The sequence below is a fragment of the Danio rerio genome, chromosome 5, assembly GCF_052040795.2.
Source record: "Danio rerio strain M-AB ecotype USA chromosome 5, GRCz13ab, whole genome shotgun sequence".
NCBI lineage: Eukaryota > Metazoa > Chordata > Actinopteri > Cypriniformes > Danionidae > Danio > Danio rerio.
The window spans coordinates 7,300,875-7,317,827 of NC_141025.1; the positions used below are offsets into that span (position 1 = coordinate 7,300,875).

General features: G+C 36.6%; 1 protein-coding gene across 2 annotated transcripts; it reads left to right on the top strand.

Annotated features, from left to right (window-relative positions):
• Window positions 1–406: 406 nt before the first annotated feature.
• Window positions 407–16,734, top strand: crybb3 (crystallin, beta B3). 2 transcript variants are annotated; one of them, NM_001018130.1, is given in 6 exon segments: window positions 407–504; window positions 3,870–3,952; window positions 4,767–4,885; window positions 8,625–8,757; window positions 10,078–10,220; window positions 16,282–16,734. In NM_001018130.1, coding segments are annotated over 5 exon segments (780 nt in total). In that variant the 5' UTR covers window positions 407–504; window positions 3,870–3,877; the 3' UTR covers window positions 16,592–16,734.
• Window positions 16,735–16,953: the final 219 nt, after the last annotated feature.

Here is a 16,953-nt window from a genome sequence, read left to right on the forward strand (position 1 = left end):
ACTCAAACACAGCACAAAATAGAATATTATGTCTGTTGGGCCTAAAAAATTTTTTAAATTGAGTGTGAATGAATCTGAATGACCCACATGTGTGCAGTGTGTTTGGCCATAGAGAGAGAGAGAGAGAGAGAGAGAGCGGTGTTGTGATGACAGCAGCTGATCCTGTCTGAATCCTCTTGGCTCGTGCCCTGTCGGTGCCCGCTGTGCCCACACTGGCAGCAGCTCCGGCCGCTGTCCACAGGGCGACTCCTGCCAACTCTCGGCCTATTGAGATTCAGTCTGACGGACACAAATGCGAGCGACAGACTTGCTGCATCAACAGCAATCGACGGCCGGCCCATTTCTGCTGCTGTGGACGGAATTAAACCATAAATACCCCCCAGGTCCCGTTCACTCGCCCGGCACACCCTCACCTCCAGACGCACTCACACAACACACACACAACACACACACACATTCGAGTGGAGGGAGAACTGCTGAAGCTGGAGACGGCAAAAAAGAAAGGTAAAGATGCATCTGACTTACTTTTTCACATGCATGCTGATCTAAAAAGAGAAAATAATCTATATTATTGCTTACATGTTGTCTTAATTTGCTTTCTAAAGAGGCGTTTATAGATTAATTAATTGTTTGTGTACATTGCTCAGCATATATGAGTACACATCGCGCATTTAAATTCATATTTTTCGTCATCCGTTTGAAAAGGCTCCGATTTATTAGGCCCAATTTTAATGGAAAATTCTTTGCTACCTGGGAAGTCTTTCTCGGATACTTAGACCTGAAACATGCTCAATCCAAATCCAGCATCAGTCATGAAATCTGACTGGCACACTACCTTTTTTATGACTGCATGTAACAATACATTTCTAGTTTTGTATGTATCTTTAACAGCAGAGCCCACATGTGTGATAGTTCATATTATACTTACCTGCAAAGTGTGTATGTTTTGAGACAACGTTGTTTGTTTGTTCTGTTGTACTTAAAAAAAAAAAAAACTTAAAATAAAAGTTAGCTAATCTAATAAAAAAAATATTAGATTAATTATTTTAATTATTTTATAAATTATTAGAGCTAATCTAATAAAAAATTGAAGATATTGTTTCATTTGTTATTTATTATTATTAAAAGAAAATATTTTATACATGTGAAATTAACGAATTCGCATGTATTATATTTTTATTTCTAAAGATGTTCTAATTAAAATACTAATTGAATAAATATGTTTTATAGTATATAAATATAGTTTATTAAATCTGTTTTGTTTAAATGCATCAAAAATATTACTTTATATTACCATATGTTAGAGAACAAAATATGTGGTATATTACCATATATAACTATATATTACTGTACAAATTATCTTACCATATGTTAATGTACAAAATATATGGTGTATCAGCGTATATTACTGTACAAAATATATTGTATATTACCGTGTATAACTATATATTACTGTACAAAATCTATTGTATATTACTGTATATTATTATATATTACTGTACAAAATATATTGTATATTACAGTATATTACTATATATTACTGTACAAAATATATTGTATATTACTGTATATTACCATATGTTAATGTACAAAATAAATTGTATATCACCATATATTACTCTATAATACTGTACAAAATATATTGCTGTATATTACCATATATTAATATACAAAATATATTGTATATTACAGTATATTATTTTATATTACTGTACAAAATATATTGTATATTACAGTATATTATTTTATATTACTGTACAAAATATATTGTATATTACTGTATATTATTTTATATTACTGTACAAAATCTATTGTATATTACAGTATATTATTATATATTACTGTACAAAATATATTGTATATTACTGTATATTACCATATGTTAATGTACAAAATAAATTGTATATTACCATATATTAATCTATAATACTGTACAAAATATATTGCTGTATGTTACCACATATTAATGTACAAAATATATGGGATTTTACCGTATATTACTGTATATTACTGTACAAAATACATTACGGTATATTAATGTACAAAATATATTACTGTATATTAATCTATATTACCGTACAAAATTTATTGCTGTAAGTTACCATATATTGATGTCCAATATATATGGGATTTTACCGTATATTGTGGTATATTACTGTACAAAATATATTACTGTATTTTACCTTATATTAGAATACAAAATATGCAGTATATTACTGTACATTACTCTATATTAATGTACAAAAATTTTACTGAATATTACCATAAATTAATGTACAAAATACATGGTATATCATTTTATATTACTGTACAAAATCTATTATTGTATATTACTCTATATTAATTTACAAAACATACAGAATATTACTGTATGAAATATTTTAACATACATTATAATATAGTAATGTACAAAATAAACATTATATTACCAAATATTACTGTACAAAATATATTACTGATAATTACCATATATTAATGTACAAAATGCACAATATATTACTGTATATCATTATACAAAATATATTACTGTATATTATCGTTGTACTCAATACTGAGCACTGTGCTGAGCACTATATATATATATATATATATATATATATATATATATATATATATATATATATATATATATATATATATATAACTTTGTCCAGTAGTTTGTTTTTGTTTGAAATATATTAAACAGCAAATATGAAATGTTTTTTTGTGTGTGACTAGCAAGCTTCAAAATACATTTAGATTTTTGTTTTAACCATGAAAGCATTTTTAATCCATAGACGAAAAGGTCTCAACTCGAGACAAGGTCAAAGGTTTATTGTTAAGCATATTTAGTCTTCAGATTTAGTTGTTGTTTAATGGTTTACAACACAAAGCTTTGTGTGTGTATTTGTGTGAGTGTGAAATGTTTGAGTGAAAGCGAGTTTATGCATCTTTATTTATAATAAATGCCTCTTATTTTGATGTATAACGGGCCAGAATAAATGTATATTGAGCCAGATGTATGCTGCATTATATTGTTGGACTCTTGTTTTGATTGAGCTGCGGTCATACTCGTGTATATGCACATTTTGAATTTTATAAGTTTTACATTAACATTAATACAGTGTCCATTAGAAAAAAACAGATTATTGCTAATTTTTACAGATATTTGACATGTAAGACTTCAAACTGCTGCTTCAGGAATGCATTCATTGGTTTAATGTTACGACCAAATTAATTTTACAATACACTCGACTTTTAAACTGAAACTCCATTTTTATGATAAGAATATTCATGCATCTTCAAATTAGCGATGTTTGTTTTGATATTTTGTGATGTTTATCAAATGTGTGTGTTTGTGTTTGTTTGTGTGTCTGTGTGAGTGTGTGTCTGTATTTGCATTTATGTGTGTGTGACTGTTTGTTTGGGTTTGTGCATTTGCTTGTGTTTGTTTGTTTATTTGTGCATTTTTGTTTATGTGTGTGAATGTTAATTTGTGTTTTTTATGTGTTTGTGTGTGTTTTTGTTTATGTGTTTGAGTGTGTTTGTGTTTGTCTGTGTTTGCTTTTGCGTGGGCTTGTGCGGGCGCGTGCGTGGGTGTGTGTGTTTGGGTTTGTGCATTTCTTTTTGCATTTATGTGTGTGTTTGTGTGTGTACATATGTGTTTGTTTGTTTGTTTGTTTGTTTGTTTTTGTGTCTGTGTGTCTGTATTTGTGTGTGAGTGTGTTTGTTTGGGTTTGTGCATCTGTGATTGCAATTATTTGTGGGTTTGTGTTTTTTGTGTTTATGCATTTGTGTTTTTGCGTGTATGTGTGTGTGTGTGTGTGTGTGTGTGCGCACGTGCATGTGTGTGTGTGTGTGTGTGCGTGCATGCTTGTTTGTGTTTTCAGGTGGAGAGATGTCGGATCAGCAGGGAGTCCCAGATCAGCAAGTGGCTGGGAAAAGCCAAGGAGGAGCAGGAGCGATCTACAAGGTCCAAACACACTCATCCATACACATTTATTATTTCATTATTATTCACAAAAGAATTGTTTTAATATCTTTTATAGTCTGTTTTTAATTGTTTTTTAAGGATCTGTTCAAATACATTATCAATTGATCAGCATATACAGTTGAAGTTAGAATTACTAGCCCCCCTGAGTTATTAGACCCCCTGTTTATTTATTTTTTTGCCAATTTCTGTTAAACGGAGAGAAGAATTTCTTGGCACATTTTTAATCATAATAGTTTTAATAACTCATTTCTAATAACTGATTTATTTTATCTTTGCCATGATGACAGGAAATAATATTTGACTAGATATTTTTCAAGACACTTCTATACAGCTTAAAGTGACATTTAAAGGCTTAACTAGGTTAATTAGGTTAACTAGGCAGGTTAGGGTAATTAGGCAAGTTATTGTATAATGATGGTTTGTTCTGTAGACTATTGAAAACAAATATAGCTTAAAGGGGCTAATAATTTTGACCTTAAAATGGCTTTTAAAAATTAAAAACTGCTTTTATTCTAGCCAAAATAAAAACAAATCAGACTTTCTCCAGAAGAAAAAATATTATCAGTCATACTGTGAAAATTTCCTATATTTAAAAATATTTGAAAAAGGAAAAAAACAAACGGGGGCTAATAATTCTGCTTCAACTCTATATTAATTGTGACTTTATGACTTTAGTGGGATTAATGTCATCAAAAATGGCTGTTTACATGGTAGACTCTTAATCAGAGTATTGTCTTAATCATATTAAAATCTGAGTAATGGCACCTTAATATGTGTTGAATCATCTGAGCAGGTCTCACTGTATGAATTCGAGAACTTCCGTGGGAAAAAGCTGGAGCTGTCAGCAGAATGCAAGGACCTGATTGAGAAGAACTTGGAGAAAGTGGGATCAATCATAGTTGAGTCCGGCCCGTGAGTACAAACGCTCTCAAAACTGCTTTATTCTGCAATAAAGTGCTGCAGGATTTACTTTTATGCTAATTTTTTGCTCAGAACTTGCTTTTAAATTCCGCAAATGTAGAAAGTATGCAGTGCTCATATAAAGTAATTAAAATAAACACTAACGCCCCATTCACACGGAGCTTCAGCGTCAACGCTTGACTGAAGGCGTGTCTGAAGCTGGGGCTGAAGCGATCGTCATAGAAGCATCAGCCACGACTACTTTGAAAATCATGCAGTCTGAACGCGGCATAAGTGAAGCGCACAACTAATGCCGAGTTCAGACTGCATGATTTTCAAAGTATTCGTGTCACAGATGTTTTCACACTGCATGACTATCTGGGCTAGGGTTTCGTCGCTGCTTTGTTTACACTGCAAGATGGATCGGCGGCAGGGACTTTCACGTTGCATGACTTTACAATAGGAAGAATCGCTGATAACTTCATCTTAACTACATCTCACAGCCCAACACACGTAGTATATTTCTCTTGTTATTAACCATATAATGAGAAAGAAGCCTTTAATGGGGTAGAAAATGTACATATTCGCTCACCTGGGTTTGAAGGGAATTAGAAATTTCTCCTCAACTTTCTTTTTTTAACTTTCTGAATGAAACGTCAAACAGACATGGGTGCTCCTGTCAAACCTCCTCTAGTTTTTCCTCCATTTCTTGGATCCAAATCAACCAAAAATGAGCACTTTAACTTCTCCCTCAACCTCCCGCTGGCCAGCAGGTACACACACACACAAGTAAGCTGCTCTCTCATTGGCTGCAGGCGATCGCCGATGTTATTTTCAGTCAAAACTCATTTCACACGGCATGATTTGAATTGCTGACAGCTCCAGATATTTAGCACACCTAATATCTCACAGGCATGGGCGACTCATCAGCAATTCTCTCTGATTGCATCTTTGATAGTTCACACTGTGTGATTGTCTCTCATGTGCAAGAGCACCGATTTACCTGTGATATCAGGCATTTGTCTGCGATTTCTCAAAACCTGTCGGCGAGTCAAAATCAAGGCTAAAATCAAGCAGTCTGAACTTGTGTTCTCTGCTCTGGACTTTAGAGCAGCTTTGAGCTGGTCTATTGCGCAGTCTATTTTAGTTCCTTAAAATACCAATGCTCCAGCAATGCGCTTTAACACACCTCCTTTTTAGACCAGAACGCCTATAGGCACACATATGAGCGCAAATGCATTTGCTATTTAAGCAGCGTGCTGCAAAACGTCAAAGTGTCCAGCTGAAACTAGCAAATAACATTTGCCTGAGTGTATGATAGGGCCTTGAATGTAACTAGATATTAAACTTTGAGGACAAACTTTATGGTGGCAAACTTTATGGTGGCCGAGTTTGAAAGTTTGAAGTCGTTTTAAGAGTAAATAACTAAAGTCGTTTTTATGAAGTTTTAAACAGTAGGCATAGATAAGTACATATAATGTATGTTAGCATGTTTCTAGTATAGATTGGCATGTTTCTTGGTTGGTGGTAACTACCCTGCTGAAAAATCCAGCTTAAACCTCCGCTTAAACTTCCAGGCTGATTTCCAGCCATTTCCTGCCTGGTCTTAGCTGGTCAGGCTGGGAAATAACCAGCTAAAACCAGCTTGAGCAGCCTAGCCAAGCTGGGAGTCCAGCCAAAACCAGCTATATCCAGCTTAAACCAGACTGCTCAAGCTGGTTTTAGCTGGATTTTGCTGATCATTTTCCAGCCTGGCCAGCTAAGACCAGGCCGGAAATGGCTGGAAACCAGCCTGGAAGTGGCCAAAACCCCTCTAAAACTAGCCTGGTCGACCAGCTAAAACCAGCTAACCAGCCTAGGCTGATTTAAGCTGGATTTTTCAGCAGGGTAGGGTGTTCTGAGTGGCTGCTAAAGCGATGCTAGGTTATTGCTAAGGTGTTTTAGGCGGTTTCTAAAGTATTCTGAGTGGTTGCCAGGCAGCTGCTAACATAAACTAGCATGATTCTAGCATGAATTAGCATGTTACTAGCATGATTCTAGCATGAATTGGTATGCTACTAGCATGATTCTAGCATGAATTAGCATGTTACTAACATGATTCTAGCATGAATTGGTATACTACTAGCATGATTCTAGCATGAATTAGCATATTGTTTGTAGATTCTTGCATGATTTAGCATTTTACTAGCATGTTCCTAGCATAAATTAGCATGCTGTTAGCATGATTATAGCATGAATTAGACGTTTTTTAGAAGAAAGAACACTGAAATAGTACTTAGTTGTCCACAGATTTTATTTTATATTTTCTGACACCATATATTTATTGCAACCAGAGGTACAATTCAACCAAAAATAAAGATCCTGTCATTATTTACCCACCTGTAGGACTTTCCTTCTTCTGTGTTCTTGACAACAAATGTTGAACATATGGATCTTAAAACTATTATGAAGTAGTAAAAAGAAAGATGCTTTAGCTAACTCACTAATTTAATGATAAAGAAAATACAGTAAGAGCTGCAGTCTCTGACATCTTTACACCTAAGAACTAATTAAGGAATTAGCACAAAATTAAATTATTCAAATATTAGGGATAGGTTAATAAAGGTATAAGCCAATTATAATAAAATATCATTAGATTGTTCGGTGCAATTGACTAGATGGAAAACTGTTAATTACAAAATAACAACTGACTGCTTAAATCACTATTAAATACTTTAATTATTACAATTAGTTAATTAAAATTGAATAAAACTAATAAAATTTAACTAAAGCAGTATTTTCTGTTTTCAATTTATTTTATTAGTTTTATTCAATTTAAACTAAATAATTTTAAATCTCTGGCTCTTTTTGTGTGTGTTTGTATTTGTGTCATATCATCAACAAATAAGCTAACACTTTACATTAACGTATTCTTAGTACATGTTTCATCTACTCACTATAGTAAATACAATTGATTAAGTGTAGTTACACATAATTAATTCTAAACTGCATTCTAACCATTTAATAAGTACATGTGCTTAATTAATTAGTATTACTCGGTAGTTAAATGTATAGTTACACTGTAACAAGGACAGCTTAAAATAAAGTGTAACCAACAATAACTTTGAGATATTTAGGATTAATCATACCCACATACTGTATGGGGACCTACATAGTCTATATAAAAAGTCTATAAATATTTTATTTTATTTTAAATTCATTTTCTATTGCATAACTTCTGTTTCTCCATAATTTAGATTCTTAATTATATTCTGATTTTTGTTATTGTTGTTATTATTTTACGGTCACGAGTGGTTTACTCTGTATGAATTTGAATGTTAAATTAGAATTTTGAAATTGAATTTTGAATTTGTATTTTGAATTTGATTTTAATTTTACATTTAAATTTGAATTTTAAATTTTAAATTTTGAATTTGAATTTTTTTAATTTAAAAATAGAATTTTGACATTAGAATTTGAATTTTGAATTTGAAATTAGAATTTAGAATTAAAAATTAAAAATGTTTTATTTAAATTTGGTTTAAAAAATTTCATTTGAATTTTGAATTATCGTTTGCATTTTTGTAATAAAATTTGACAAAACAATGCATTTGAATTTTGAACTTAAATGTTGAATTTGAATTTTTAATTGACCTCAACTACTAAAAGAACTTAATAAAAGGAATTTGTGTGACAAAACCGTTTAGGAATTCCTGCTTTATTCAAAAGAAATGCTCCGTTTATCCCTCATGATATGATATTGTCATCATAGATGGGTGGGCTTTGAGCAGAAGGGCTTTTTGGGAGAGCAGTTTGTCCTGGAGAAGGGAGAATACCCCCGCTGGAGCACCTGGACCAACAGCCAGAACAGCTTTTGCCTGCTGTCCATCAGACCCCTACGTGTGGTGAGCGACACATTCACACTCATTACACACACACACATTACCCAAAACCTGAGGCCTGTACCATGAAGCTAGTTTACCTGGTTAGCCGGATAAGTTTAGTCTGCACAAACTCTGGATTGAAAGGGGACCTATTATGCAAAAATCACTTTTATAAAAGATTAAACACAGTTGTCTCAAATGATAAAAATGTATTAACTTAATTTTTAAAATCACACTTGATACAAACTGTCTGTCTGTAGAAACACTTTAATTGATGTTCTCTCCTTGTACGTGTCATGGGGAAAACCCCACCCATTAGTGAAAAAACCCTCTCCCTCATTAGCATAAGCAACCCTGAGTGAGAAGCAGCCTATCTCATTTAAATTTAAAGCAACAGTCACCAAAATGCCACAATTTGGATCAAAGCCAAGTTGAAATGCAAGTTTTCCCATATTGTGAAATACGTTTGATTGAAATGGTCCAAAAATGGCAAAATAATGAAGAGCAGTGCATGATTTTGTCTTCTGGAAGCAGATTGGATTGTTGGAAGATAGGAAAGATAGCCCCACCTTAAAGGTCTGATATCCCTGCCCTGAATGACTTATAGCTCTGCGCTAAAGGAGTTATTGCCCCATCTTAAAAGACTGATAGCCCCGCCTTAAAGGACTAATAGCCCCGCCCCAAATGACTGATAGCCCCAGCTTAAATTACTGATAGCACTGCCTTAAAGGACAGATAGTCCCGCCCTAATAGCCCTGTTCTAATGGACCAATAGCCCCACCTTAAAGGTCTGATAGCCCCGCCTTAAAGGAGTGATTGATAGACATTAAAAACTATAGTTAATAATGAGTCGCTTATTTATCAGGGGTCGCCACAGCAGAATTAACCGCCAACTATTCTAGCATATATTTTACACAGCTGATGCACTTCTAGCCGCAACCCAGTACTGGGAAACACCCATACACTCTCACACACTCAAACACTACGGCCAATTTAGTTGATTCAATTCACCTGTACCGCATGTCTTTGGAAATGTGGGGGAAACAGGAGCACCAGGAGGAAACCCACGCCGACACAGGGAGACTATGCAAACTCCACACAGAAATGCCAACAGACCCAGCCGGGACTCGAACCGGCGACCTTCTTGCTGTGAGGCAACAGTGCTTACCACCATGCTGCAAAATTTCTCTATCAAATTCTTCATTTGAAATTTATACCTCACAAAGAACAATTTTTTTGTCATTTATTTTAATGCAAGCCAGTGTTTTTTGTAAATTATAATTATTTAAATCTGAGTTCATAGTATAACCGCTGAATCTAGTGTTTGTGCTCCATCCTCAGGACAGCGCAGACCACAAACTACATCTGTTCGAGAACTGCAGCTTCGCCGGGAGAAAGATGGAAATCGTGGACGATGACATTCCCAGTTTGTGGGTTCATGGCTTTCAGGATCGTGTGGCCAGTGCGAAAGCTGTCAACGGAACGTGAGTATAAAAAAATATTTTAATGATGTGATAAACAGTTCATTAACCCGTCAAGATTATTTTTAACACGGTCTTGATCATTGGTTTATGATTTATTGAACTTATTTTATATAAAAAAGCAACCTTGTAACCTTATTGTGTCGAGACCTCCCATCTTATTCACTTCCGTTTATTCTTAGTCATACAAACTCATTATGTGTTACAGTGAGGTAGATGCTAACAGGGGTGCGGATCCAAAAGCAGGTTTATTGAGACAGAGATGGTCAGGCATGATCAACACAGGAGTAAACAGATGTATAAGGGCAATCCAGACACATATTCAGTGTTTAAGATTTAAGCTTTATAAATCCCCTTGGGGCAATTCATTCCAACATGGTGGTGCTTCACATATATAAGAAGAATGACACACTTAACACAATAAACACCAACACTTAACATCAACAACACAAACAAAAAACTGAAGAAAGAGGAAAAAAAAGGGAAAAAAATACAAATAAAATAATAATAAAAAAATGTATATATAATAATAATAATAATAATAATAATAATTGGCAGCACGGTGGTGCTGTGGGTAGCACAATTGCCTCACAGCAAGAAGGTTGCTGGTTCTAGCCCCGGGTGAGTCAGTTGGTGTTTCTGTGTGGAGTTTTCATGTTCTCCACCAAATCGGCATGGGTTTCCTCCAGGTGCTCCGGTTTCCCCAACAAAACTAAAAACATGCGTAGAGGTGAATTGGGTACGCTAAATTGTCCGTAGTGTATGAGTGTTTTCCAGTGATGGGTTGCAGCTGGAAGGGCATACACTGCATAAAACATATGCTGGATAAGTTCATTCCATTTCATTCCGTTGTGATAAATAATGGCGACGCAGTGGCGCAGTAGGTAGTGCTGTCGCCTCACAGTAAGAAGGTCGCTGGTTCGAACCTCGGCTCAGTTGGCGTTTCTGTGTGGAGTTTGCATGTTCTCCCTGCGTTCGCACGAATTTCTCCAGCGTGGGTTTTCCCCACAGTCCAAAGACATGTTGTACAGTTCAATTGGGTAGGCTAAATTGTCCGTAGTGTATGAGTGTGTGTGTGTGTATGTTTCCCAGAGAGGGTACGGCTGGAAGGGCATCCGCTGCATAAAAACTTGCTGGATAAGTTGGCGGTTCATTCCGCTGTGGCGACCCCGGATTATTAAAGGGACTAAGCCGACAAGAAAATGAATGAATGAATAAAAAATAATCCATTGATTAACTACGTTTAAAACGTAACTGAATTGCTTAAGGCACAAAAGTAAATTAATAACAATTAGTAGAACATCTTATTGTCCTTAGATGTCACCCAAAGGGCATCTACTCAAAGTATTTATTTAGGGGAGTGTGCTGTTTCCTAATAATGTATGTGCCATCCTCAACACCTGCTGTTCATGATAAGATGCAAGACTTTGCAGGGGAACTCCTAAAACGTTTTAGCATAAATTAACAATGCCTTGAAGATGATTCTTATTTTTATGGACAGTGAGGAAAACCAGCAAATGAAGGGAAAAAGACAAAATGCTTTTAATAAATGAATGATAAAAGGTCTTAAGAATAACCCTCTCGACATTAAATGAGCTGAGTTTCCACGATACAAACCATTTTTGATGAGCCTTATTAATAATTGTAAGTGTGTTTTGATCCAATTTCAATATGTTGTCAATAAATAAGGTATCGCCACTAGCTTGCATGGTTTGGGATCTGTAGAGCTACCCATTGATGAATTTGCTCTTCAGTGTTTGGACTCTTAGTAATGATTTTGAACCACACTGAGCTGAACTCAAACACTTAAAAACTGAACTACCATGATCCAGTTACTATGACCATTTATGTGAAGCTGCTTTGACACAATCTACATTGTAAAAGTGGTATACAAATAAAGCTGAATTGAATTGAATTGAATATGGTGGTTTACAGGGACACATCTCAAGTCCCTGCAATTCAATTTGCTTAATTCCTTCAAAAATCATACTTGACGGTGTCTTGACATTTCAAATTTGCTATATTTTAAATTTTGGGTTTTCCATGAGAGTTCCCACCAAAAATTTTATGTTTAAAAGACATCTAAACGTAAACAGCTTGGCTAACACAAGGCTGTCAGTGAAAATCTAAGGCCTTGTTTACACTGTCAGGTCTTGATGCCCATATCTGATTTCTTGCCTATATCTAAATGTTTTCTTTTGCCTGTCCGTGTACACGTCCTTCTAATTGTGACCCATATTCAATTCATGTGTTTACCCTTGCTATACAATTCAAGATGTCGCGTATGCGTAAAGGCGGGTTCTAGCATCTGCGCCACACTAGTCATGATGAAAGAAATTGTCTTGCGTTTAGCTGTTCGAAATATGCAAAGTTCAACTTTAAAATGATTTTGAGGCGCAAATGGGAAAGGCCCGTCATCGCAGCTTGCACCTATGGTTCATATATGATGTCCTCCACCTTTCAGAGGAATTTGTGGGTAGTAGAGAGATCTCAGGTCTGGTGGGAGCAAATTTTGGCGACTGATCTCTTTCCTCCTCCATGTTTCCTCTGTTGTTGTTGTTTACCGTGTCGGCGGCTCCACACGCGCTCTTCCTTCTATGTCTTTAAACCGTGGAGTAAGTACCACATTGTCGCAAGTTTAATGGCGTACAAAACAGAACGCCTCGATAGATAAATCTGCCTGTTTACATGAGTCGCATGGTCACATATCCGATTTACATCTGATTTATTTCCACATATGAAGGAGGCCGGAAACAGATCTCTGAATATCCGAATGCATGCGCTTTTTTTCATGTTTACACAGTCTTAGAACAGATCCGATCTGTGTCACATATGAGCAAAACATTGGACTTGGGTCCCATTTAACTGGCAGTGTAAACAGGGCCTAATAGATATCTAAGAATAGCCCAAAACAAACAGACAGATTGCACAGACTTTATATGTGGATTCATTCATTTCTGTTTATTTGATGACTAGACTAGTTTTGGTCTGTTCTTTAATGTCTATTAGATTTTCACTGACAGCCCAAATTTAGCCTTGTTTCAGCCAAGACAACTATGTTTAGAAGTGTATTAGGGCGTTCTCACATGTACAGTATTTACAGTTGCCTTGAACTGGACCGAAGCACGCTTGTCCCCCCTCCCATCTCCCTCGACAGCCCGCACTCACATTACATTCGCACCTGAGCTAATGTCAACGATGATGTGCTGTTCAGTAAGAAGCGCTCTTATTCAACACAGTAGACATTGCTTTAGATATATCGTTTTAGCCGTTTGGGTTGCGGTGACACACAGTCAAATATTTTGCCGAACAGATCCGCCACTTTTTACGCTCATAAACAATCATAAAGTCCTCGTGCTGCAGGAATTAGGAGGTTTGCTGAAGGTGCAGCTGTCATGCAGTGAGGGGTTTGCGTCTTTAGGAATGATTAATAAATCATACAAAACAGTCTCTTAAAAGTTATGCCTCATTTTCAGTTTGGACAAGCGTACCGCGCCGAAGCCCAAGTGAACCGCGCTCTGGCACACTTCTTCCAACCGGGCCAGGGCTGGCCAACTGAACCGTTCCTGAGCCCGTTTCAGAGCACTCAAAGAATCCGGGAAAGCCTGGGCACTGTTAAGATAGCATAGTGTGAGTACGCCCTCAGACATCTATTAGCTATCTTTTAAAAAACGAAAAATGCTTGCTGAGTTGGGTTTAGGTGTTTTTTGGGGTTTAAATCCCAGTTATTAGGTCCATATGGTGATGAACCCAATGTGTATTGGCATCTATGACGGAATAGATTTTACCCTGAATGATTAGAGTTGAGGAAATGAAGTCTATCTATGGGTTTCATGGCTTTAAATCCCAGATATGAGGTCTAGAAGAGGATGTTCCCTACATGTATTGGCATCTCGAATGGTACTCGATTGACAAAGATGTGGGTAATCAAATTTTTTAGTTGTTGTTTTTTGGGTGTAAATCCCAGTTATGAGGTCTATATGGTGTTGAACCCAATGTGTCTTGGCATCTTTGATGGCATAGATTTTACCCTGAATGATTAGAGTTGAGGAAATGAAGTCTATCTATGGGTTTCATAGCTTTAAATCCCAGATATGAGGACTAGAGGAGGGTGTAACCATCATGCATTGGCATCTCGAATGGTACTCGATTAACAAAGATGTGGGAAATCAAATCTTTTGGTTGTTATTTTGGAGGGGATTAAATCCTAGTTTTGATGTTTATATGGTGATGTACCAAATATGCATTGGCATGATATATTTTACCCCAAATGGATTGAGGAAATCAAGTCTTTCTGTGTTTTATGGTGGCGTATTAATCCCAGACATGAGGTCTGGATGGTGATGCACCCAATGTGGACTTTATGCCAGTATCTGATCACAGAAAGCGCTTCGGGATCTCTGCATTTTTCACTAAATGAAGAAAAATACCGCATGCTTTCTTCAGAAGAATTTATTTGTTTTTGGCTTCTTAATTTTTTATGATTCCTATGGTGAAACACTGAATTTTTCACCATAGAAGTCCACTCTATGGAGAAAAAGTGATAGAAAGATAGTTAGAAATAGATAGATTGATCAAACTTCAAGATAAAAGCATTCATTTATTCATTTTTTGGCTTAGTCCCTTTATTAATAAGGGGTCACCACAGTGGAATGAACCGCCAACTTATCCAGTAAATGTTTTACATGGCGGATGCCCTTGCAGCTGCAACCTATCAGTGGTAAACACCCATAAACTCTCATTCACACATACACTATGGACAATTTAGCTTATCCAATTCACCTATAGCGCATGTGCTTGGACTGTGGGGGAAACTGGAGCACCCGGAGGAAAATCCAACTCCACATAGAAATGCCAACTGACCCAGCAGAGGCGACAGCAATTCCCACTGCGCCACCGCGGCGCCAAGATTAAAACATAATAAAACATTTTTAATGCTAAAATGGTCACGGGTCATTTTTCACCCATAAGTCCACAGAAGGGTTAAATGATGGGTTTGTCCATATTTGACCCAGCAAACACAAACACAATACACAACACAGGATTTTTAAGTATATAGTGCCCATTTTCAGACGTTGCACTGAATCACAATCAGAATGAGCTTCATTTTACTCATACAAGGAATTTGTTTTCGTGACAGAAGTTTCCACAGTGCAACAAAAACACACAGTACAAAATAACAAAGGAACAAAATAATAATAATAAAAACAGAAGATGCAATTTTGTGATGTTTTATTCAATTCAATTCAGCTATATTTGTATAGCGCTTTTACAATGTAGATCGTGTCAAAGCAGCTTCACATGAATGGTCATAGTAACTGGAACAGTGTGGTTTAGTTTTTAGTGTTTAAGTTCAGTTCAGTTCAGTTTAGCTCAGTTCAGTGTGATTTAAAATCATTACTAAGAGTTCAAACACTGAAGAGCCAATTCATCGATGCAAATTCATGGATTTGTTTTATGAACAAATTTCTGGATGAGCATGATCAGTCTTTGACCAGGCTAATTCATCACACACACAATCATTCTATTATCCAATCAGCTCAAGAGCAAACCCCTATAAATAGTCAAACACGTCATACCTCCGTTTATCTCGACTTCAGCATCCCTCCACCACCCCAACTCCACACTATTAAACCAAATACCTATTTAAATCTGAGGGGGGAGCGTTCTGGAGCCGGGCTAGACACTGCGCTCGGACCCTATCTCTTCATCCTGATAAGGGGAAAAACACGAGTTAGGGTGTCTTCCCGAGCTCAGAGCCCTCTCCCCGGACAGCACGCCAAATACGCATTTTCTATTCAGTCAAATATCTGTGAGTGTGAACTCGTGAAATGTATGTACAGTATATTATTATATATGTACTATTGTATGTATAACTATATTGTATGGAAATTAAATGTTAACTATGTGTGTTGTTTATAAAAATGAATAGGTCTATGTGTGCATAAAAAGTGTTTGTTCCTCATTAAGTCTGTAGTTCCTCAACACGGCTGAAGTCTGATCAATGGTATAGAGCAAGTTTATAAACCCAGAGTCTCACTCCAGTCTCTCTTTTATTCATCAGATGGGTGGGCTACATGTACCCTGGCTACCGCGGCCGGCAGTTTGTGTTTGAACATGGCGACTACAAACACTGGAACGACTGGGGAGCCACAGAACCACAGCTGCAGTCCGTCCGGCGTGTGCGGGATATGCAGTGGCACAAACGGGGCTGTTTCACCGTTCCCGCCCCCGACCCAGCTCCCAAACCCAACCCAAACCCCAATCCCAATCCAAACCCCAATCCAAACCCAAACCCCAATCCCAATCCTGCACCCAATCCAGCCCCAGCTCCCGCTCCCCCTGCCCCATCCGCCACAGCTGCCAGCAGCTGAATAGCTAATTATGATGATGATAATCCCATGACCCTGCGCCTGCTCAGAGGGCCACGAAGAAAGCTGGAAAGCAAAAGTGACTGCCTTGACTCTTGTGTGTCTATCATTGGAAATAAAGGCCTCGGCCCTGGTTTGATCTCTGACTTTCGGCTCGTGTCTGATTTTATTTGTTAGACTCTAAGGGCTCTATTTTGACGGTCCATGCGCAGAGCGCAAAACGCAGGGCGCAAACGCTTTCAGGGGGTGTCAGGGTGCGTTTTTGCTATTTTAAGGACGGGAAATCTGCCTTGCACCGTGGCGCATGTTCTAAAAGGGTTGAGTTTATTTTCTTAATGAGTTATAGGTGTGTTTTGAGAATAAAC